Raw genomic sequence first — 21,635 nt, 5'->3', positions numbered from 1 at the left:
GCTGATCAAACGCTAGAGGACGAATGGGACCTAAACCATCCTAGGGAGTTTCATGAATTTCGCTTGAGTTTGGTTTTTCTTGCAACGGAACAGTGGCCTCACCTTACGTCTCTAACCTCGGCTCATCAACTGCGGTCCCTGGACCGGTGGCAACAGGCTTTACCTGGGGACGCGTTAGAAACGCAGATCTTAAATCCCGCCCCGGGCCCACCGGATCAGAAACGGGGTGCGGCCCCCACCACCCGTGCTTCCGCGAGCTTCCCGGGGGGTTCTGATGAGCACTCACGCTTCATCTGTGGCGCCCAGGCCCCTGTCACGGCGCCCACAGACCTTCCTCAGAGTGCCACAGCCTCGACCCGGCCCCCGCGGAGTCTGAGCCCAGGCGCTGGGGTGTGGCTGGAGCAGGCTCCCTCTGCCAAGCCGGGCCGTCCCCTGCGGCACGGTCGTTTCCCGGCATCTGCCCGCCGCACCAGCAGCACCTGCAGCGATGGCCACACACGGCTCCCGACGTCACCGGGCGTCCCCTGAGGGGCGGACATGCTCGTCCAGCCCCCCGCCTGCAGACGGCACGGGCCGGGGGCCCGGTGTTTGCACGGGTGCCGGCACCCCTAAGCTGGGACCGAGCCCCGAGGCCTCGCCCGACGCTGCCTTCGCGTCGTCGGGGACCCCAGGGTGGCGGGCACACTGGCTCCAGTCAGGACCCCTCGTCTGGCCCCTTAGCAGGTGCGCGGCCCCACCGGGCCCCATCCGCCTCGTCTGTGAGGTCATCGTGCGGGTGGGGCGCGGCCTGCGGGAACGTCAGACCCTGGTAGCGGGGAGCCCCACGCTCGGGGCACCTCTGCAGGCCTCTGTCTCCTCCTGTCGGACTTGGGGACGACCAGAGCCGGCTGTGCCGGGCCGGCAGGTGGGTTTCAGGAGAGCCAGGTCCTCCAGGCCTTGTGTGGCTTCCAGTGCGGTCCCCGAGGCCGACTCCCCAGACTCGGACCAGCGGGGGCCGGAGGACAGCGAGGGCGCACGAGCGGGCGGCTGCAAGCGTCGGACGCTGGCGGGGTGACAGCAATCGCCTCCTGCGCCCCCTGCTCTCCACGTGGCTCGGAGAGGGCTCCCGGTGGGAGGGGGACCCTCCCCGACTGGCGAGATGCCCACGTCCAGAGGGGCCACGGCACTGGCGGCGGCCCGTGCCCGCCCTGACCTGGCCTTCACCCGGTCCGCCCCCGCCCAGTCCCCCCTGGACCTCTGACGCCTCTTCCACACTTCCTTTGAGCCCGGCCCTTCGCTGAAGTCAGCCGCTGTGCGGCCCTGGAAGCGCCCGAGAAAGGCGGGTGTCACCGATGCCCTTTCACAGGTCGGGGAGACGAGGCCCAGGGGGGTCGCGCGGGTAAGATCGCGCAGCGCGTTCCGGGGCCAAGGCCTCTCGCGCCAGGCGTGTTCCCCGAGCCTCCCGGGGGTGGCGGGAAGCCAGCGGCCCGCGGGGAGCCCGGGCCCCCCCACACCCCGGGGCTGCAGCATTCTCCTGTCTCCGCGCGCCGTGAACGGAAGCCGCGCCCGGCCCGCTCCACAGCGAGCCTCCCGGCTGCGCCCCCCGGCCCGGCCCTGCTGCCGGAGGGGCGCAGACGCGTCGCGGGCCGTGCTGGGGCCCCTGCGAGGACAGCGGGTGACGCCCGGCCCGTCTGTGCCGGCAGGTCTCGTACCGATGGAGCACACAGCGCGGCACGTCCGTCATCGAGACGAACAGGACGTCGGTGGAGCTTCCGCTGCCCCTGGAGGAAGATTACGTCATAGAGATCCAGCCCTTCAGCGACGGGGGGGCCGGCAGCGCCAGCCAGCAGATCCGAATCCCAAAGACGACGAGTAAGGGCGTCGGCCCCCCCGCCCCCCACGCCCCCCGCTCCCCCCACGCCCCCCGCTCCCCCCACGCCCCCCGCCCCCCGCCCCCGCCTCGTCGCTGCCTCGCCACCCCCACCCCGACCCTGATCCCCCGCCCCACCCCCCGACTCGTTGCCTCCTCACCCCCACCCCGACCCCGACCCCCCCGCCTCCTCGCCCCCCCAGCCCCGCCGCCTCCCCCTCCGAGGAGCCTCCACCACGAGTCGGGGCCCCAGTGCCGCTAAGCCCGCAGGGCGAGACGTGCGATAAGATGGGGCGCCCCCACCCCTTCCTCGGCCCACTGATGTCGGCCGGTCCCAGGCCGCTCCATGTGGAAGGCGGCGCGACTAGTTTTGACTGATTTACTCTGCCGCCCGTCAGAAAATCCGATCAAAGCAGCCCCAAATCGGTCGTGTGGACCCGTGCGGTTGCATCCACGGTCCCCCCAAAATGACGCCTTGGGGAGTTAGAAGCGTGGCCCAGTGGGGAGGGGCAGGCAGAGGGATTTGAAGAGCCGTGGCGTTTTTCCGCAGTGACACAGTGTAACTCAGCGTCTGGGGCTGGCGATGCTGAACCTCGACACTGGTAGTTTTGAACGTGTGTGCGCAGAGTATGATCATAGCACACGTGTCTGTCCGTCGTCGAGGCTGTCTCTGCTCACACAGGCTGTCGCAGAGGGCGGGGACGTTCTTCGAACGAGCAGCCGTTCCGTGTTTCGCGCGCCGTGTTGACGGTCTCAGCGGCACGCCATGCAGTTGTGGAGTGATCGCATTCGTTTGACAGAAGGGAGAGGACGGGCAAATCCATAGACGCAGAGATGCGACCGACGGTGGCAGTGACCGTCCGGTGGGGTGGCGCGCGGTTTCGTGGGCACCGGGCTCCCGGGTCGGGCGATGGAGCTGGATGGTGGTGCCGGGGCACAGCACGGGGGTGTGCGGGCCCCTCCGGCCTGCACACTGTAGAACAGCTAACGGGGCAACCTAGGTGATGTGTGTTTTACCCCGAAGCGCATGCGCATGCACACACACAAACACGTGCACACACACGCGCACGCACACGCACACACCCACACGCACACACGCACACACGCACACACACACAAGATCGCGGTCAGATAGCTAAGCAGTTTCTTTCCCCTTGGCCTTCGGACTGCATCAGACGTCCGTAAAGGCTGCAGGTGGACATTTCCCGGCCACCGGAGGAGAGGTGAGATTTATATCGTGGCCGCAATGCTCCCGGAGTCCTGAGTTTCCTCCCATGGGCCGAGCGCCCCCCGCGGGGTCTCCAGGCGAGGAGAGGATCTGGTGTGCCTCGATGCTGGGTGCCGTCAGGCGCATCCGAGGCTCAGAGGCCGCACGTCGAGGCGCCGTCCGCTGGCCGTGCCCCCTTCCGCCTCACGTCCCCTTCCGCTGGGGTTCAGCGGCGGCGGCAACGATGGCCCCCGCACACCACGCGCTGGCCTCCAGGGCGGTCCGCCTGTGTCTGCGTGGGCTTCGTGTTTTCGGCATCTCCGTGTTGCATACAAACACTAAGGGCATTTTTGTCTTTTTAAAAACTGGGTCGACTTGACTTCCGCACCTCACTACGCCAATGGCTCTCACCTCTGTTGAAAGCAGCAGTGATTCCCAGACCACAGAATCACAAAAAGATGGGGTTTGTTTGGGGGTTAGTTTATCTCACCCTGTTAAAGTCTGACTTCACACTTTCTTGTCATTGCAAGGGTTCGTTTTGTTTTGTTTTGTTTTGTTTTGTTTTATAGAAGCTGAGTGGCGATTCTTAGTTTAATTCATGACAGAAATGTATTTTCAGCAATGACGTTGGTATAATTATTAAACAATAGAGATATAACCGTGAGCAAAACGTGACCTCTTCCTCCGAGGTTTTCCGTTTTGTTGCTCAGAGATCTTGCCAACTTGAAGAAAAAAAAAAAAGCCAAACGACGGGCCGTAGCCTCTCAGTATGGAGAACGGAGGACCTGCGAGAAAGCATTTACGAAGGACTGAGCTTGGGCTGTCTGCTTTTTGTTTTAAGGGGGGGGTCTGTGCAGACAGCCATCCCGCGGCCTCCCGCCCCACGGCGGCCGGGGCGAGGCCGCGCTGAGTGACCTGCTCTCTCTTTCCAGATGCCTATGCCCGAGGAGCTGGCCCCTCCACCTCGAACGCCTGCACTCTGTCCGCCATCAGCACCATCATGATCTCTCTCACGGCCAGGTCCAGCTTATGACAAAGGCTGCCTAGAGGACTTGCTGTTTATAACATAAGCGACATTTAGCTAGTTGTTTTGAAGACACCCAGTACTAAGTAATATTGTTGTTCAAGTATATCTTATTACTGGAAAAAAAAAATGTTTTTTGCTTCTTTAGGAATGGCATTATACAGTTCTTCCTCAAAGCAAACCTAGCTTTGTCTGAAGTTTCTCTGGAAACTCTGCAATGCACTGAAGACATCTGTAACATGATGTTACCAAAGCAGTTTACATATGTCCTTATATGCATATTTTTTATTATATATTTAGTGTTTTATAGAATTTTTTAAAGTTAACATGAAATGTAGATATTAATTTTTCCTCTGCTATAAGATGCAATGGCAACACAATCATACAATTATTATCGTTTGCAAATAGTTCTTTTCAAGATAGAGTTTGAAACTCATCTTGGTAAATAGGTCGCCAGTTACTTGTACAGTTTTTCAAGGGTCCAGCGGCAGAGCAGCTGGGGACCTGGTCTCCAACTCCAGGCTGCTGTCTGTAACTTAAGGGACTTTTTGGGTGGCCAGCACATCCACCCGAATCCTTTGACTTGTACAGTGTGTTTTTTTTCGCCCAATGGTGAATTTTGTTGATCGACACAGCTTGAGACGGTTTCAGGAATGGCCACAATTTCAAAGCCTAACTAACTGCCCGAGACCTTGTGCAATACGCCCACCCGCGAACTCAGCACGGGACAGTGAGACCCACGTGTCGCTCTGCTGAGTTAGCGCCGAGTCGGCTTAGACGTTAAATGAGAAGTTGCGCGTCCCGTAGTAACGCAGACCAGAAGTGACTCCAGTCACCCAAGTCCTTCAAAGGATGAAAGGTAATTTTACTATCTTTAAATGTATCTGTTTTGAATGTACATTTTGAGAAAAGGTAATTCTCTGTTCCTGGATTCATATTTCCTTTATAGAATTTCTTATATATGATATGTGTACCTCTTTAATAACGGAGCCCTTCTTCTGAACCAGAATCATGTACGGAGTTTGGCAGATTTCTCGTATTTCAGCAACTAGTTGCCGCGGAGAATTTTTTCCATGACTCTATAAAAGATCTTTAGTACAACTGTATGGCGTCTCTACGACTCTCCTGTTTTGCAGTCGGTAGCTTAGTTGCTGTATACGCTTTACCTTCTGAGTCTTAAAATCACACATTTGAAAACGACAATATTGACAAGACCATGTTCTTAAGAAAGAACCGTTTGTTACAATAGGGGAGGTTTTGTAAGCCGACACTAGTGGACCGTGCGTATCAAAGGCACTGAAATTTTCTATGAAACTTTTCCCAGGTAAACACGCTGCCACCTTTTTCTTCTTTGTCCGAAAGCTCAAATTTGCCTGCAATTTGTAATTTTTGCTTACAGACAATGTAAGTTAACTTTTCGACCTTCCAGCTCTATTTATCCGCTAAAGTCATAATCAGGATTCCACTAGTGTAAAAAACTAGGGTGGTAACCGGAAAAAAAAAATATTGTCAGTATTTCAAGCTGTGTTCCTTTCTTAGTTTGATACAGTTGCTTCTATGTTAAAATAAAAAAATAAAACAAAATTTAAAATCACACACACACAATAAAATAATAAAATGAATGAAAAAAAAATGACACCCCAGGTAGTTCCCAGCCCTAGTGTAAATGATATTTACCGGTGATCTAGCATATGTAATCTTTTTTTAAAGGTATTGTTAATAAATATTCTGTCATTTATAAAGATACTTGTCTTTCGGGAGCATTTTTCCTACTTGCCTGTCAGAGAATTTGTTAGCTCACCCTTGTGCTAGTTACAGTTCAAGGTCATGGAGGACTCAAAAGTCTCTGGCCAGGATCCAAAGCTAGACACCCCCGAGCTAGCCCCTGGGAGTGGACAACCCCGAAGACACCGTTTGAAATCCCCTTTGGAGGGAGAGAGGGTCAAACCCCACAAATAAACGTCCAGAAGCTCAAACTCGAATGCTTCCTCTGGACGAGCTAAGCCCTTTGTACATCTAAGTCAGGGTATCGGTCCTTTTGAGGCCTGCCCAGCCCCTCTGCTAGAAGGAGGAAGTCTAAGAAGTCTAATCCCAAGCGGACCGGTCCGCAGCCACTCCGAGCTGCCCCGGGCCCCTGGACACAACTTGCTTCTGATCTCACCTCTGTGCCTTCTGGTCACATGGCTGCTCCTTCTGCAATAACCTTCCCCACTCTCCTTTCTCACCACGGCCCTACGGCCCCGGCTCGTCTGTGAAGCCTCGCCACACACCAGTCCTCTGGGACGCCCTTCCTCTGACGCAGCCGCAGACTCCGTCAGCACCGCTCACGTCGTAACTAACCAGGCACTACTCTCGGAAGTCTCGCGTACTGTTATCTTGCATTTTCCCTCAACTCGTGTCTGTTGTCTAATTTTCCCTGTCTGTATGGCTCGCCTTCCCAGCTAGATTGTAAGCTCCTGGGGGCAGGGACACCATTCTCACCATCCGTGTACGCTCCGGAGCGCCTAGCACAGTGCCTTGCAATAAATACTCGTTGACGAATTGGTTGGAGGGTTCTTTGAAGTAGCATGTTACCTCAGCAGCCGGGCCGTGTGGCGGAGCGAGCCCGTTCGGGAAGGTGGTCGCCACCTCTGAGCCGGCAGACGGTGTCAGAAGGCCTGGCCTCTAGCTTGACTCCTCAAAACCGTGTTTGGATCGCTCAGCTCCGTCGTCCGGTCAGCGGGCCCTGGGTTAGCTGAGGCCGACCGAGCAGAAGAGGCTGTAGCAAGGGCCTCGTAGGCACCTGTGCCCAAACCCGTCTGCGTTGCTGGAGCACGATGGTCACAGCGGAAACAGCTCTGGCAAACCGGGGCGGCCACAGAGGATGGCACGGGTTAGACCACGTGAGCCGAGGAAACGCTGAGTCACGAAACCTTGGCAAGACTAAGACCCAGGCCACTCTGAGGGTCCGGGCTGCAGGGAGTCGGGAAAGTCTTTTCGGGGTGCTGTTATAGCGATGAATCTGTTCTTTTTCACATGTTGATGCCCCTCTGCTCAATATCCAAATTTCTAGAAGAGACCGATTGGTCCAATCCGTGCCTCACGGCCAGAGCACCTTGATCACGCCACGCCTGCACTCACAGAAGGGTCGTTTGTTAAAGGAAAATTGAGATTGACATATCCAGAAAACTGGATAAGAGGCCCCAGAAAGGTCAAAGCCACACTCTTTCTCTGCTTAGCCACCCCACAGGGCCTCCCCGGGCCCTCGCCCCAGCTAGGGCCCTCAGGTGCGACCGCCAGCAACTCTGAAGACAGCGCAGCAGGAGGCCTCTTCCCTCTGCTTCTTTAACTCTTTCGAGCGCTCACGCTTACCCTCTTATTTTGCCCGTGGTCCCTCTGTGATTTAACCGTGTGAAAGGAAATTCTGTCTTGCCAGATCGCTGGATTCCCGCAGTGTTCCCGAGTTTTGGCGGAGACCGCACACCCTACGTACAAAACGGCGTCTCTCCGCGGGGGCGCGAGGCGTCAAGGACACATCTCACTTCCAGGTGAGCTCGGAATTTTCCCAGCCTGCGAGGCGGGAGGTGCCGTAAGCTCTCCCCTGGAGAGAGGGTGATCGCGTGAGTCCCGCCTTCGAAATGTTGGCTGTTTCCATCCGGGAAGCCATGGTCGCCCCCGATCGTCCTTTCCCCGGTCTCTCCCGGCAGCCTCGGCTGACTGCGAAAATGCTCCCAAGAACGTCGAGTTACAAGAAGTACATAAACGGTACATAATTAGCTACTGAAATGTCTCGCGATCTTCCGAGTAACGTAACACAACGGCATCGACCACCGTGTGATTTTTGTACACAGAATCGTGTCATTGTTGCCACCTCACTCGGGGGTTCTCCATTAGCGCAGGCAATCAAGAATTGCCCGCATTTTCCCGTTACCGCAATGAGGACGCTTGTCTGGCCAACCATGTGATTTGAGGAGAAAGCCTTTTAAAATCAAAGATGATGGTCGATCTCGGGTCATACCCAAAATTGTTCCATGACAAAATGACAGACCCAGGGGTACGCACGGGCAGCCTAACACAGCGCCTACGAGCCTGGATTTGGGTGTCTGCCTGCCTGGGAGGCATTTTGGCAATTGCCACTTTTTATGCAGGGTAAAGTTCGTAAAGTCCTACATGCATGTCATGGCTCTCCAAGTATGAGCAAGTATTTTACGAGTTAGTTATTGTTTTATCTCACGTGGCTGGAGCCAGTCACGAAAACCAGGCGTGGAGTGTGGGTATTTCCCACAACCAAATGAGTCGACCTCCACTGACCCACCCATGGTCACCTTTATTTACGTATTTTCATTTCTGAATATGAATATTAATATTTGATCATTTCCCTAATGAAATAACTAAGAATAATGACACGAACCAAAGACGTTAGGCAGCAGGAAAGCTCGCTCGGGGGTTTCCCACGGAGCTCCCGCAGTCCCCTGTCTGGTGCTGCGGCTGCTCTCCCTGGCTCACGGGGCGTGTCGTCTGCACCCTCCGGCCTGTCACCTCATTACCGGGTGGTCACGTCACTGGCTTTCGTGTCTTCGGCCTCCCAGGAGACAGAGTCTCTGAGGGGTGTCATCACGACTCCCCAAGCACCGGGTCTCTGCCCCCCGTCTCGTACCCTAGTGAAGCTAGCGAGGGCAGAGTGTCGGTCACCATTCCGTGTGACTTCCTCCCTTTCCCCTGCCCCCCGGCCAGGGCGCAATCGCCGGACGCTGTCAGGCCGCCCGTTCCGAAAGGAGACGCCTTCGCCTCCTGCTAAATGGGCCACGCCGGGTCCATGTTCTGGCTCCACGACCCGGGTGTAAACCTCAGCCCTTGGCATAGCCACGAGCTAAACAACATCGGCCTCTGTCCGCAGTCACCAACGGTCATGGCCAGTCCTAGATTAGCAGAGCCGAATCATGTAGGCCACGCTGAGAGAAGGTGTGTTTAAAGAAAAAAAGAAAAAAAAAGGTCGACGGCAGGAGAGAGCTGAACAGTGGCAGCTCGCGGCTGGGGTTACTCGAACGGGATGATCGTGACCTCGGTCACCTGACCCGTCGCTCCGTAGCCTGCCCGACTGCTAGGAACAGCACAGGCCATACCAGGAAATACACGTGCTCTAGGGTTTCACGAACAGCGGTATCTGTAGTTTGCTGGTGTAGGTTTCAACGTGCTCTTCCCGCTAAGAAGCAGGAGACGCAGGTTTCAGTCCCTTTTCGTTTATGACGTGGAGGCAAAGGGTGCTGCAGTGAGTCCAAAGTGGCACAGGACTAAGTTAGAGCTGAATTTGGTGAATTTCAACACCTTGGAATAGGTGTCTGTTGAGAGAAAGGGCGGGGTGGAGTAAGGGGCCAGTCTCTTCTCGAGAGCGGCCAGGACACGGGGCCGGCCAGGGACAGGTGAGGCGGAGACGTGTAGGAGCGGAAGGGCCGGGTGACGGCCCCGCCCAGGGCTCGGCCCTCAGAGAAGCGGGTCCCTGAGGTGGGTCTCCGCCATTCGGCAGGGACGACGGGCCGCCCTCTGCATCCCGGGCACTGTCCCAGGCACGGGGTTGGCAGCAGCCGTTAGGCAGAGCGGCCCACGGGGGCCACGGGAGGGAGAAGGTGCAGACGCCGAGGCTGGCAGGAAGTCGCCTGGTTTGCAGCGGGGAAGCCTGGAGACCAGGAGAAGTGTCCTTTCACAGCGCAGAGAAGCAATGACAATAACAGCCGACAACGGTCATGCTTCTGGTATGCGCCGGTCTCCGCGCAAACCGGCTGGGTGACCACTCGCTACTCACGTGTAGTGACCACTCATTATTCATGCTTCAGGCCTGGAGAGCGAGGCCGGGAGGTCTAGAGGTTTGTCCCAGGCCTCACAGCTGACCAGGAAGGCCAGGAATTCAGGCGCCTGCAGCTCATGGCTCCAGGCCCCACTCCAAAACCCGAGTCAGTTGTATCACTAGGTAGGTGTGCAGGTGTGGGTGGGAGGGGGAGGAGAGAGGGGGAGAGAGATGGGTTCCCGCCAAGAAGAGAAGAGGAGTGAGCCCGCCAGGAAGTTGCACACAGGTTGTTGAAAAGCAGCAGGGGACCCGGGCTGCCTCCGGGGCGGATCTGGGGTCGCGGCCGCCCCCGGGGCAGATCTGGGGACACGGGCCGCCTCGGGGTTGGATCCGGGGATGCGGGCCGCCTCCGGGGCAGATCTGGGGACACGGGCCGCCTCCGGGGTAGATCTGGGGTCGCGGCCGCCCCCAGGGCAGATGGCCGCCTCCGGGGCAGATCTGGGGACACAGGCCAGCCTTTGGGTCAGATCCAGGGACACGGGCCACCTCAGGGTTGGATCCGGGGACGCGGGCTGCCTCCAGGACAGATCTGGGGTTGCGGCTGCCTCCGGGGCGGATCCGGGGACTCCGGGCTGATTTCTGCAGTGAGAACCGCGTGGCTCAGAGGCGGTGATTTCTCTGTTCCCAAATGGCCCAGCTGAGCTGCTTCTCTTTCTTTCCTGGAAATGGTGTTGCTTATTGGCTGTATTTGACTTCAGCTGTTGTTCAGACGCGGGCTACCCTGCAGGACTAAGTAAGGGAGGCCCGGTAAAACTTGGGTTTCAGATAAAAAACTAATGCTCTCTCAGTTTAAGCAGGTCCCACGCAATATTCGCCCGTAATTCAAGCATAACGGGGCCGCCTCACGCAGGGGAGACGATGCATTTCCACCGCGGTCGTTAATTTCTGGCGCAGAACTCCGGCCCTGGCGGTGTGTGAGCCGGTGTCGGCAGGCGGCTGGCGAGGGTGCGGCGCGGGCTCTGACTGGTCGCCAGGCGTTCCTTTGCCCTCGCCCGGGGTGGTGCGAGGTCGATGTGCGTGTGCGTGTGTGTGTGCGGCTGTGTGTGTGAGTGTGAATGTGTGTGTGCGTGTGCGTGTGTGCGACTGTGTGTGTGAGTGCATGAGTGTGAGAGTGTGAGCGTGTGAGTGTGAGTGTGTGAGTGTGAGCGCGTGCGTGTGTGCGTGCGTGTTGTGCGACTGTGTGTGTGAGTGTGTGTGAGCGTGTGAGTGTGAGCGTGGCGGGAGTGGTGACAGCAGGGCCCGTTGGCTCGCACAGCTGGAAACACTCACGATCGAGCCCTTGCAAAGGAAGCCTGCCGACCTTTGAACTTCACATCAGTACTTTCCAGTTAACGTCTTTCCAGCAACCCCCCCGCCCCCCGCCCCAAGGCGCGTGCGCCCTCTCGCCTTGTCACCTGGCAGGGACAAATCTGCTTTCGGTTACAATAAATGAAACGGACTAGCGACTCGCCTGCGTGGCGAGGCGTCTGAGGCCACGTGGGCTGCGTTCCCGCCCCCGACGCCCTGACGCCCGGAGCCCAGGCGCGGGGCGGGCGGGCCCCTCAGGAAGCCGGCCCAGGTGCAGGCGGGGCGGCCGGCTGGGCAGAGGATTGCCGCGCCCGCGGGAGTTCTCGGCGCCCCCTCAACCCTTCTGACGGCTTCGTTTCCCCGTCTCCACGCCGCCTCGGGAGGCGAGTGTGCAGGTTGGTTCCTCAGCCCTGAGCCGAACGTCGTTTTCTCTGCCGCGTGCGCGAGGAGCTCACCTTCCTCGCTGCCGGCTGGTCCCCGTGGGTTCCCACGCGGTCGCTACGTCCACAGAGATCGACTGTTCTCGACCTCGGGGTGATTACACTTGAAATAAGATGGAAAAACGTTAACTGATACCGCGATAAAACGGAACCGAGGGGCAGGCTTCGGGGCGCGTGGGGGTGGGGGGGACTCCCTGGGCCAGGGGGCCCGGGCTTGGGAGGTCGAATGTCAGCACGATGAAAGCAGAGGCTGAGGCGGCTTTCCCGGCAGAGGAGGCTGGAGCAGAGGCGTGGGGTGAGGGGGGGGCGCGCACTTGCGGGGAGCTTAGTTAGTGGGCGCCCCTCCTCGGGGAAGTGGCCGGGGAAGTCACAGGAGCCGAGTCAGAGGGGGTTTTGTTTGTTTGAAGGCGGTGGCTTATGTCAGGGACCTGGGGGTGACACGGGCCTTTTACATAGATCCTTCAAAGGAAGGAAATGCGGGCAGCGAGGGGGTCAGTTGAGAGGCTACTGCACCGGTCCTAGCGGAGAGGTGATAAAGGCGCCCGTGGCGACGACGAGGGGCATCTCTGGGGGTCGTGAGAAATGTGCCCCCGTTCGGTCTGCGGACTTAGACGATCCGCTGTCCTCGTGAAACACCTCCCTCGGAGCCTCGTTTACATTCACACCTGTTCCCTAGAGCTCGGGGACACTGGCCAAACAGGCAGGTCTTGGCTCAATATAATAGTCTAAAATGGGAGTGGCGTTCAGGAAGCCCGTGCCCTGGAGCTCGACTCGTGGTGGCGGAAGCAGGAACCGCTCCGCGGCGATTGCCGCAAAGATCCTTGGCCTCACACTCAGTCCTGTTCTAATTAGGGTTTTCACCTCTGTTTGGGCCATCTGTAAAAAAGGTCGTTTGGTTCTGTTCTTGCTCCCAGGTTCCTACTTTTTCTGTAGCCTATTAGCACCTGGGGTCTATTGATTCCACCAGCAGATGGTCCTGACACACACCGGTCTCGCCCTGAGAGTGGCTGCGTTTTTAATGGGGATGCTCCCTGCCCCGCTGCGGCCACAGCGCCCCGCCTGGGGCATTTCAGCCAGGCACACTTGGTCCAGCTGTCGGCCAGCCCACCCCACCCCTGTGTGGCCCCCCAAATTCCAAACAGCGAAGAAAGAGACTGGGCTGGACCCCCGTGGGAAGGGGTGCTCGGCTTGCCGCTGTGCGTTGGGAGCCTGTGACCGGCTCAGGGGAGGAAGGCGCACCCCGCCCTTGCTGGCGGGAGGCCGGGAGCCAAGGCCCCATCCGCCTGCTGACGAGGGGTTTGCCGTCAGGTGTGTGCGCGCGGGGTCCGGCCGTGACGAGGCCAGTGGCCACTCTAAACATGCCGCTCCCAAGAGCCAGGCCCTTTCACGGTCAAGTATCTGTCCCACGTGGCCAGGTCGTCAGCAGATTGCGGGCCAGGCCAGGCAGCGGGGCGGGCACATGTCTCCGGCCACTTCCCGTCTGTCGCCCTCTCCTTAGGCCCCGCCTCCCTCCCGGGAAGATCGCGTGGGCCCCACGTCCCTGCCAGACAGCGTCGGGGCCGGCCCTGCCCCGGAAGCTGGGCCGGGGCCACAGGGCTCAGAGGCCTGATGAGAGCTTATCCTGACGCCCGTCACGCTGTTCCCAACACCGCAGATTAAAAGGCGCATTTCCCAGAAGCCTGTGGTACAGGAGCGCAGCCAGTGGTGGGTGACCCCGCGTCGGGCTGGCCTCAGGGGACGAGGCTCAGAGCAGACCCTGGGGGCAGATCAACCAAACTCCACATGGGAAAGCATCATGGAGGAGGAGATGGGGGCTGTGGGTCCCCAAAGCTGAGCGGTGAGGAAGAGCAGGGTCACAATCCATGGGGAGACCCAGGGCTACTCCGTGAACCCCCCGCCCGCCACCCGCCCCGCCGAGAGCCAGTCGGGGGCACCGGCTCGGTGCCCGGGGGATGGCTGGCTGTGAGGTCCAGGGGTGGCCCAGAGGCGAGCGCCACTCCGCACAGAAAGCTGGGCACACTGGGGCGGCTCCTCCGAGGCGGAGGCAGCGTCCACGCCCCCGGGTGTCCCAGCTCCGGCAAACGACAGGGAGCAAGAGGCCAAGGGGGACCGTGTTTGGGTGGGACTTTTCCGTCACTGAACCCTCGAGGTGTGCTCAGGAGAGCAGCAGCATCACCTGGGACGTGGGGAGAGGCAGAGTGCCGGCCTCCACCGCGGACGCCCTTGGGCAGACAGAGACCCGAGGGTGGCCCCGTGGTCTGCAGGCGACGACCCTCCAGGGACTTCTGCACGCGCACAGCGCCGGGCTCCCTGGGGCCTGGTCCCCTCCTCCCCGAGCCAGTCCCCGTGGCCCCCGTCAGCCTCGGCAGCCCCGACCTCCCCGCGTCAGCCTCGGCGACAGGTCCGTAAAGCGGGCGTGTGGAACCAGCTGCACGGGCTCTTCAGGGTCCCAACGACGTGTGTGGAGCCCGGGGTGGCTCCCCGCACCGTGTCCGAGCTGGGGCCGGGGGAACAGAGCGCCACGGGCGAGTCACTCGGAGACAACAGACGTTTATTGCTCACAGCTCTGAGGCCAGAAGTCCAGAATCGGGGTGGCCGCCTGGCCAGATGCCGGCGGGACCCCCCCCCCCCCCGGTGGCAGACTGCCGACGTGCACCCCCCATCGGGGGAGGCAGGCTCTCCCGGGTTCCTGAAGGGGGCGCCCTCGGTCGGGGCCTAGCGACCACAGCGGAGGGGGGGGTGTCCACTTGAGCTGGGGGGACGCAGACCTTCAGCCCGTGACACTTGGAAGCAACGGTAACGGACAGCCGTCGCGCCCACCACGCCCGCCTGCTGGGCCCGGGGGCTGGTCAGCGGGGCAACGGCCCTGGGAGGACCCGGTCGTCGGCGCGCCCCGTTCTTGAACCGAAACCGACCGAGCCAACTCCGCAGAGCGTGTGAGAGAGTGCCGTCGTCACGGGGTCCTGAGCCCTGTGACCGCTGCCCCTGCCCTGTGCTCCCCTCCCCCGCAGCCACCTCGGGGCTGCCCTGCGTGAGTCCCCACGGGAGCTCACGGCTCCTCCTGCCCCCGCTCTGCCCGGGACACACCTGTGCCTGGGCCCACCTGTACCCGACACCCATCGCCCATCACGGAGGCCCCGGCCCATCCAGCGCACGCCCACACAGCGGGGCGCCTGGAGCAGGACTTCCTGTCTCGGGAGGGGCGATTGATGGGCTGGCCTGGGGGACCCCCGCCAAACCTGAGGGGCGGGGTCCCCCCCAAGCTGCACGGCCAGATGCCGAACCGGTTGCTCTGGAGTCGTTGCCGGCCAAAGCCTCTTTGGAAAGTTAGTTCTTGGTCCGGCGACCCCGTCACAGCCCAATTCTGCCCAGAGCCTCAGTACATTCCCTGAATATCCAGGTTACTGTCAAGAATAGGGTCTGCAAACACAGCCCGGTCCTCCCTTTTGGTTCAGAGTGATGCATTAGTTCTTTACGTTTTTAAATGTTTGCCTCAAACGATGCTAAGGGATCATGGCTGTGGAGCTTGCGATCATTCTCTCTCTCTCTCTCTCTCTCTCTCTGTATCCAAGAAACTCAGGAGGGGAAAATACAGTCCCCTTGGCTCCCATTTGCTCTAGGAGAGACAGGCTTGAATCCACGTTCGCGACCCGCTCCGGGCACAACCCGCTCCGGGCTGCCGCGAAGTGCTTTCTCCCGAGATTTTAGCCGCGTTTTACCGTTGGCGCCGCCGGAAGCCAACACAGTTGGCATCAGCTTCGAACGCTGCCTCCTGCACAGAAACATTCGAGAACCTCGAGACGGGCAGGCGAGGCGCTGCCGCCCCGTGGGGTGGGGAGAAGAGACGCGGCAGGGGCCAGTCCGTCGGTCACCGAGGCGGGGGTGGAGATTCGGACGCACAGGACAGAACTCTGGGGGCCTCGCCACGGCGGCTGAACAGCGCTCGGCGGACGCCGCGCCCGCGGCCGGGAAGCGGGCCTCGTCCCTGGCGGGCGAGGGTGCGCTCGCTTCCAGAGCCTCGCAGCGGCCGTCAGAACACGAAATCGTCCAGGACCTCGAGTTCCTGCTCTTCCGCGTAGCTCATGACCTCGACTTCCGTTTCCCCAGAGCCAGATTTCTGCAAAACAGGACATCCCGCCTCAGATGTCTGTGAGAGAACGCCTCGTCTCTTCACGTGTACGACTGGTTTTATTCTACGTCTACTTTGCGTCTGAAAATAGTAAACGTTCACTGAAGACAATGTGGAAAATAAAGGGGGAAGATGACGGAGGAAACACCTGTAAACCTGTACTAAACACCCGTAAACCTGTACTAAACACCCGTAAACCTGTACTAAACACCCGTAAACCTGTACTAAAGACCCACGACCGCCCCGCAACGCGGCCCCGTGCTTCCCCGCAGCCCCTCTCCCTGTGGAAAGCTATCTTTACAGTTGCATTCAGTCGCATGGATAGACAGCTTCGTAAACGACGGCTCTCCGGGCCGCGTCACGTAACATTTTAAATCCTGTTGTTATCCGTTCCTTGGCTGCGCCATGTTCGATAGCGCCGTCGTGTTCCATCCACAGGGTCCATGTGTTAGGTCCAATTTGGGTGATTATAACTAATGCCGATATTATAACTAATGCATTAGAAAGTTTGCAACAGCAACAGAGAGATAGCACGGCCTGCGAGAGGCCGGATTCCTCCCCCCGTTACTCGCGTGGACCCTGAGCTGCCTGCTGGGCGTCCCGGGCCCGACGCAGCAGGCCCGGCCTCGGCTCACACACTCCCATCGTCTGCGGCCCACCCGATTGTGGGATGCACCCTCTCTGGTTACCAGGATGGTTGGAATCCAGTCTCTAACGAATCGGGGTAAGAGTTTTTACACGAAGCCTTCTGTTTCATTGCTAAAGGCCAACTTAGTCCTCCCTCACCCCCCCCCCACCAACCACCACCCCCCAGTACCTGCTCCCTGAATGTTACAGTCTCTTAACTCAGGTCTGGACAAGCAGAAAGCCGCGAGATCTCTGGGGTGGCAGGTACCCGGCAAGTCCCGGGACTGGGCAGTGGCCACGCTGAGGGGCAAAGCGTTTTCGTTTCCACTCGCCGAACCCTGTCCAGGTGGTTGCCAGACCATCCCTGGCCACGGCACGAATGAGCCCCCCGTAGCAGAGGCCCCCAAAGAGGGTCAGGCAGGTTTGCCTCTGGAGGCGGGGGCCGAGGCCCTGCCCTGCTCCCCCAGGCCTGGGGCTGGGGCCGGGGCCGTAGAACCGAGAGCTGCGGGTGGCCCTCCCCCTTCCCGGTCCCACCTGCTTCCTGCCTCCCACGCCCCCACCCCAGTTTCGTGCGACTCTGCAACAGGAGAAGGCAGTGCGCGTCCCCAGGAGCCTGGCGGGCTGAGCCCCGTGCCAACCTTTGTGATTCTGAGACCCGCATGTCTGCCCCAAGTTGTTAGTTTGCACACATGACTTGAGTTTAATTAGCAGCAAACCACAAGCTTCTACAGTAAGCTCTTAAGCCAGTTTCTCCCACCAACCTCGGGATATTAAAGGCAGCCTTCGGGGGCCGTGCCGGGACATTAGACACCAGCATTAAGATGTTCCATCAAGAGGCAGCACAAACGCCCTCGGCCAGCTGCTTGGCACAGACCCGGCTTCTCGGGGGTGAGCGGGCTCGAGGACAGCCGACAGCCCGGCTCAGACGGAGCACAGCGGAATGTCACACCGTCCTCCCAGGGGAGTGACGGGGACGAGAGCGAGCGGGCTGCTCCCCTGGAAACGCAAGGGCGGGCCCGAGGCCGGGCAGCCTCGCCGGCTCAACCGCTGTCCTGTCTGTAATCACACGAAGCCCCTGACAGCCAGCTCCGAAGAAAGGTCCCAGCTTATCGAAATGACGCATTTCGGGAAGAGGTTGGGACCCTTTCCCGTGCCTTCATCCGGTCACCAGTCGGTTCATGCCACGAGTGGTTTGTGGCAGAGAAAACACAGTTTGTTAAGAAAATTGCTTGCTCTGCGTCAGGGGTCTGCAAACTGCAGCCCGGGGGACCACCCTGGCTTGTTGCCCGTCTGTGTAAATAAAGTTTTATTGGCACAGAGCCAAGCATGTTCATTTGTGTACTGTCTGCGGCTGCTCCCACAGGGCTGTGGTAGCCGTCAAAGAGTGGATAAACCATCTGACCCTCAAACAGTTACCACCGGACTTTCACAGAAAACGTCTGCTGATCCCTAATCTAAATAACCGTTCGATTTAAGGGCGGATGTGACAAGCAACGTGCCGTACACTGAAACTCGCAAAACACTGTGGAGGGAAATCGAAGGAGGCCGGAATGAGGAGGGTGGCAGGTCGTGTCTGTCCTCGTTAGGACACCGCTTCTCCTCACATCGGCCTATGATACCACGAGTCCCGATCTGGAGCCAAGTGGCCTTTTTTTCCCCCGTAGAAATCGATAAACTGTCTCTAAAATTTGTATGGAAATGAAAAGGATCTAGAATAAGAAAAACGACCCTAAAAAAAATTGTATTTGGAAGCCTCATACTACTTGGTCTCCAGATTTACGATAAAGCTAGGTAATTAAGACAGCATCGTATCGGCATAAAGACGGACAAATAAAACAGTAGAAATGCGTAGTCAAGAAAGAGATCCATGCGCACAGAAGGGCAACTGATTTCTGACAAAGACGTAAAGCCAATTCACTGGGGAAAGTGATTTTTTTTTTAATAAATGACACTAGAACAATTGGACAGCCATAGGTAAGTAAGAACTCGGTTAGCCAAAGCGCTCCGAATGCTGAAAAAGGCCTAAGAAAATACATGTTTGGGGAAATCATTTGCCTTCTCTATGGTCCTTTATACTAAGGAGCTAGCAAAAGTTCCTCCAGGGAACTTTACTGATTAGGACACCCATGTGCGGGAGCATGGCTTCTTAGCGTGAAAGCTAACCAAGATATCGGGCCATCTCCTCTCTGCCTCTTACTCTACAGCAGCGGTCCTCAACCTCTCTGGCACCAGGGACCGGGCCTCCCATGAGCATCTGGTGCTTGATGCTCTGAGGCGGAGCCGAGGCGGCGATGCCGGCGCTGGGGAGCGGCTGCAGACGCGGATGGAGCTCCACTCGCTCGCCCGCCCACACCCACCGCTCACTTCCTGCCGTGCGGCCTGGTCCCTCTCAGGCCATGGGCCCATACCGGTCCACAGCCCAGGGGTTGGGGACCCCTGCTCTACAGGAAAGGAAGTAAGGCCCATGTCACTTGAAGGACTTGCCAAGGTCCGTTAAGAAACGGCTGATAGGAAATTCAAATTCAAGTCTGGCTGGAGAGGACACTCGAAACTGAATAGGACCTTTCCGACACACAACAAAACCCCCAGCCGCAGAGCAGGGCGACCGAAAAGCCCCCGGCTTCCCGGGCGAGGACCCTGCCCTGTGACACGGGCCCAGGAGCCCGATGGCGGAAGCCCGGGCCCAGCCCCGGCCGAGAGGACGCAGGGTGAGGCGCTCCAGTCACCTCGTAGTTGATGCTCACGATGAAATCCTTGATGTGGCTCTTCGGTGCTGGGACCGGTGGGAACAGCGTGGCCCATGGGTGACATCTGGAGCTTCTGGAGTTAGGGGAAAGGAGGGCGTTAGGCGGCACGGGGCTCCCTCCCTGTCCTCGAACGCGCCCCTGGACGTGGACCCACTTAGCTCCCGCCGTTTTGTATGTTCGAATCTCTATTGAGTGGGATTCGAGGTGCTGCTGCCCGCCGATGGCCTCGGGGGCCGCAAGGCTCTGGCGTGGCCCCCGGGCCGACCGAGGTCATCCAAGGAAGACAGAGCAGTCGTCGCTCCGCGTTGGCCCATGCTGCCCGCCCTCGCCTCTGAGAGCCGGGGCTCCGTGCGCGGCCCGCCGTGCCTCCCAGGCTGGAGAGTGTCCCCTCCCCGTCTGCGCTGGCCCGCGGGGCGCACTCCCCTGTCCTCTCTGACTGCCACCCCGACACTACCCAAATGTCACATCTGAAGCAGCGAGGCCGATTAAAATCAAAGCCGAAACTGCGCGAGGGCTGGGACGGGACCCGAAGCCGCCTCCACGGCCCCGCCTTGCCGAACGCCCGGGGGGGGGACGGCTCGTGGCCCGTTCACAGCGTCTGCCACCCGGGGACAGACGGCCGAACGGCCAGGGTAGGCGTCGGCGCCGCGTAACCGGGGTCCGTAACGGGCGGGACCGGTAGGGATTTCGGCCCCCAGGGGGCCGCCTTCCCTCAGCTGAGGAGTAAAAGGTGTGCGAGGGCATCTCAGCGACGACAGCCGCGTGTCGAGAGGTGGGGCGCGGGACGCGACGGCCACGGAAGTGGACGGCCGCCCGGAGACGGGCGGGAGGAGGCGGCGCGCGCCGGCCGGGGCCGTGCCGCGCCCCATCCGGCTTCCGTAAATCTCCTACTGGTGTTTCTCGCTCCTGGACGCGGCCGTCCAGATGACACACAGGTGCCACCCACCCCGCCTGATAACCGGATCCTCAGCCGGGTCGCAGCAAGAGCATGACGATGGGCGGGGCCCCCGCGGAGAACACTTACGCTCTGCGGATGAGCGAGAAGGCGAACAGGAAGCCGACAGCCGCCGCCAGCGCGATCAGGAACCATTCTGCCCAGGGCTTCCGCTCATCGCTTCCTGATGGAGAGAAAAAGACAGAGAGAGAGAGAGAGAGAGAGAGAGAGAGAGAGAGAGAGAGAGAAAGAAGAGTCAGAACCAGTGACAGACGAGAGAAATGGCTGCGCTCGGGCGTCGGGAAGCGGGGGTCCGTGCAGCGGGCGCCAGGTGGTGCCGGGCAAGTCGCGTCACCCTCCTGGGCCTCCGCGGTCTCACCTGCAAGATGGGGGGGTGACGCCCGGCCCGCCGAGCCGACGTGCGGGCGACGCGCAGCGCTGGCCGGGAGGCCGCGTCTCACCGTGAAGCGCCGTCTCCGCGGCCGGCCCGCAGGCGTTCGCGGGTGTGGGCGTGTGCGGGGCCGCCCGGGCTTGTCGGCTCTGCTAAGTAGCTCGGTTTGAGATGGAAAAGCTACACAAACATAAGCCGACTCAGTAACCTCGCTGCGTCGCACCTAGAATATCCTCCCAAGTTGGAAAATGAACTTTAGAGGAAGTAAAGAATGGGGTAATACTCGCGCTTGATAAACGCATCGGACTCCGCGATTGCAAGTGATTTACGATCTCAGTTAACCTCGAAACACCCCTCGCCATTATCCTCACTTCGCGCCTAGAAGCGCATCGCGGACGGCGGCCCCATGTTGCATGTGACTCCTCTCCAGTCGAATTTACTCTAATCTGCACTCGGGGACAGAGCTTTGATGACAGCTCTGGGGAGCGTGTGATGTTTTTTAAGGTCCTAGAAACGCATTCCAGAAAAATCGGAGGTCATTTACTCGGCGCTGAAGAGGTGCTGGAAGAGGCGATCCATCCGCTTGCCGACCTGCCCGATGCTCCTCCGGGGAAGGGTGGAAATGCGGAGCGGGCTCCCCGAGCGCCACCCCTTTCTGTGGGAGAGGCCGCTCGCCGTCCCCACCTTCCTTCCTTCCTTCCTTCGCCGAGTCCGCCAGTATTTGCTGGGCTCCCGCTGTGAGTTCGGCACTGGACGGGTTGTTGGGACACAGGCTACAGCAGCACACGTGGGCCCTGCCTCCCTCCCTGCCCTGCGACCGTCAGGGAAGACGGCACCGAGCCGAGAACGACCCAGGCGGTCGTGGTCTCAGGACGGCGGCGCTGGGACCCGTCCCCGTCCCCACGCTGCGTCAGTCGTTTGTGCGGAATGAGAAGTGAGCGTGAGTGGGCTTCAGGTCGGCGCGAGCGGAATCGGACGTCCCCGGGCTCCGGGGCACTTCACGCCCGGACGTTCGCGGCGTCTGGAGGACGCGCCGCCGGCGGTGCCCGCCGGGCCCCGGCTCTCGCTCTTCCGCCTCCTGAGAACGAGAACGCTGACTCCGTGCGAGTCCGGGTCCCGCCTCCCCAAAGCGCCGCCTCGCCCTCCTTCCTCTTCCCCGTCCTTTCGCACGGTCGCGAG

General features: G+C 59.8%; 2 protein-coding genes across 11 annotated transcripts in view; one reads left to right on the top strand and one right to left on the bottom strand.

Annotated features, from left to right (window-relative positions):
- The window catches only part of CNTN4 (contactin 4), a 637,177-nt gene extending 631,070 nt beyond the window's left edge, over positions 1-6,107 (top strand). For all 10 annotated transcript variants that reach the window (XM_036220058.1, XM_036220057.1, XM_036220056.1 and 7 more), the window contains 2 exons: positions 1,683-1,851; positions 3,989-6,107. In XM_036220058.1, coding sequence (XP_036075951.1) covers positions 1,683-1,851; positions 3,989-4,089 — 270 coding nt within the window. In that variant the 3' untranslated portion in view covers positions 4,090-6,107. The remainder of the gene's footprint in view (positions 1-1,682; positions 1,852-3,988) is intronic.
- An 8,362-nt stretch (positions 6,108-14,469) lies between these two features.
- The window catches only part of IL5RA (interleukin 5 receptor subunit alpha), a gene marked incomplete at its 5' end in the record, with an annotated part of 33,728 nt that continues 26,562 nt past the window's right edge, over positions 14,470-21,635 (bottom strand). Inside the window, 3 exons of the mRNA XM_036219684.1 lie at positions 14,470-15,745; positions 19,111-19,204; positions 20,156-20,249. Coding sequence (XP_036075577.1) covers positions 15,659-15,745; positions 19,111-19,204; positions 20,156-20,249 — 275 coding nt within the window. The remainder of the gene's footprint in view (positions 15,746-19,110; positions 19,205-20,155; positions 20,250-21,635) is intronic.

The sequence above is a fragment of the Rousettus aegyptiacus genome, unplaced genomic scaffold, assembly GCF_014176215.1.
Source record: "Rousettus aegyptiacus isolate mRouAeg1 unplaced genomic scaffold, mRouAeg1.p scaffold_m13_p_4, whole genome shotgun sequence".
Classification (NCBI taxonomy): Eukaryota; Metazoa; Chordata; class Mammalia; order Chiroptera; family Pteropodidae; genus Rousettus; species Rousettus aegyptiacus.
The sequence above is the reverse complement of the archived record's forward strand: the minus strand, read 5'-3'. Positions and strand labels throughout refer to the sequence as shown.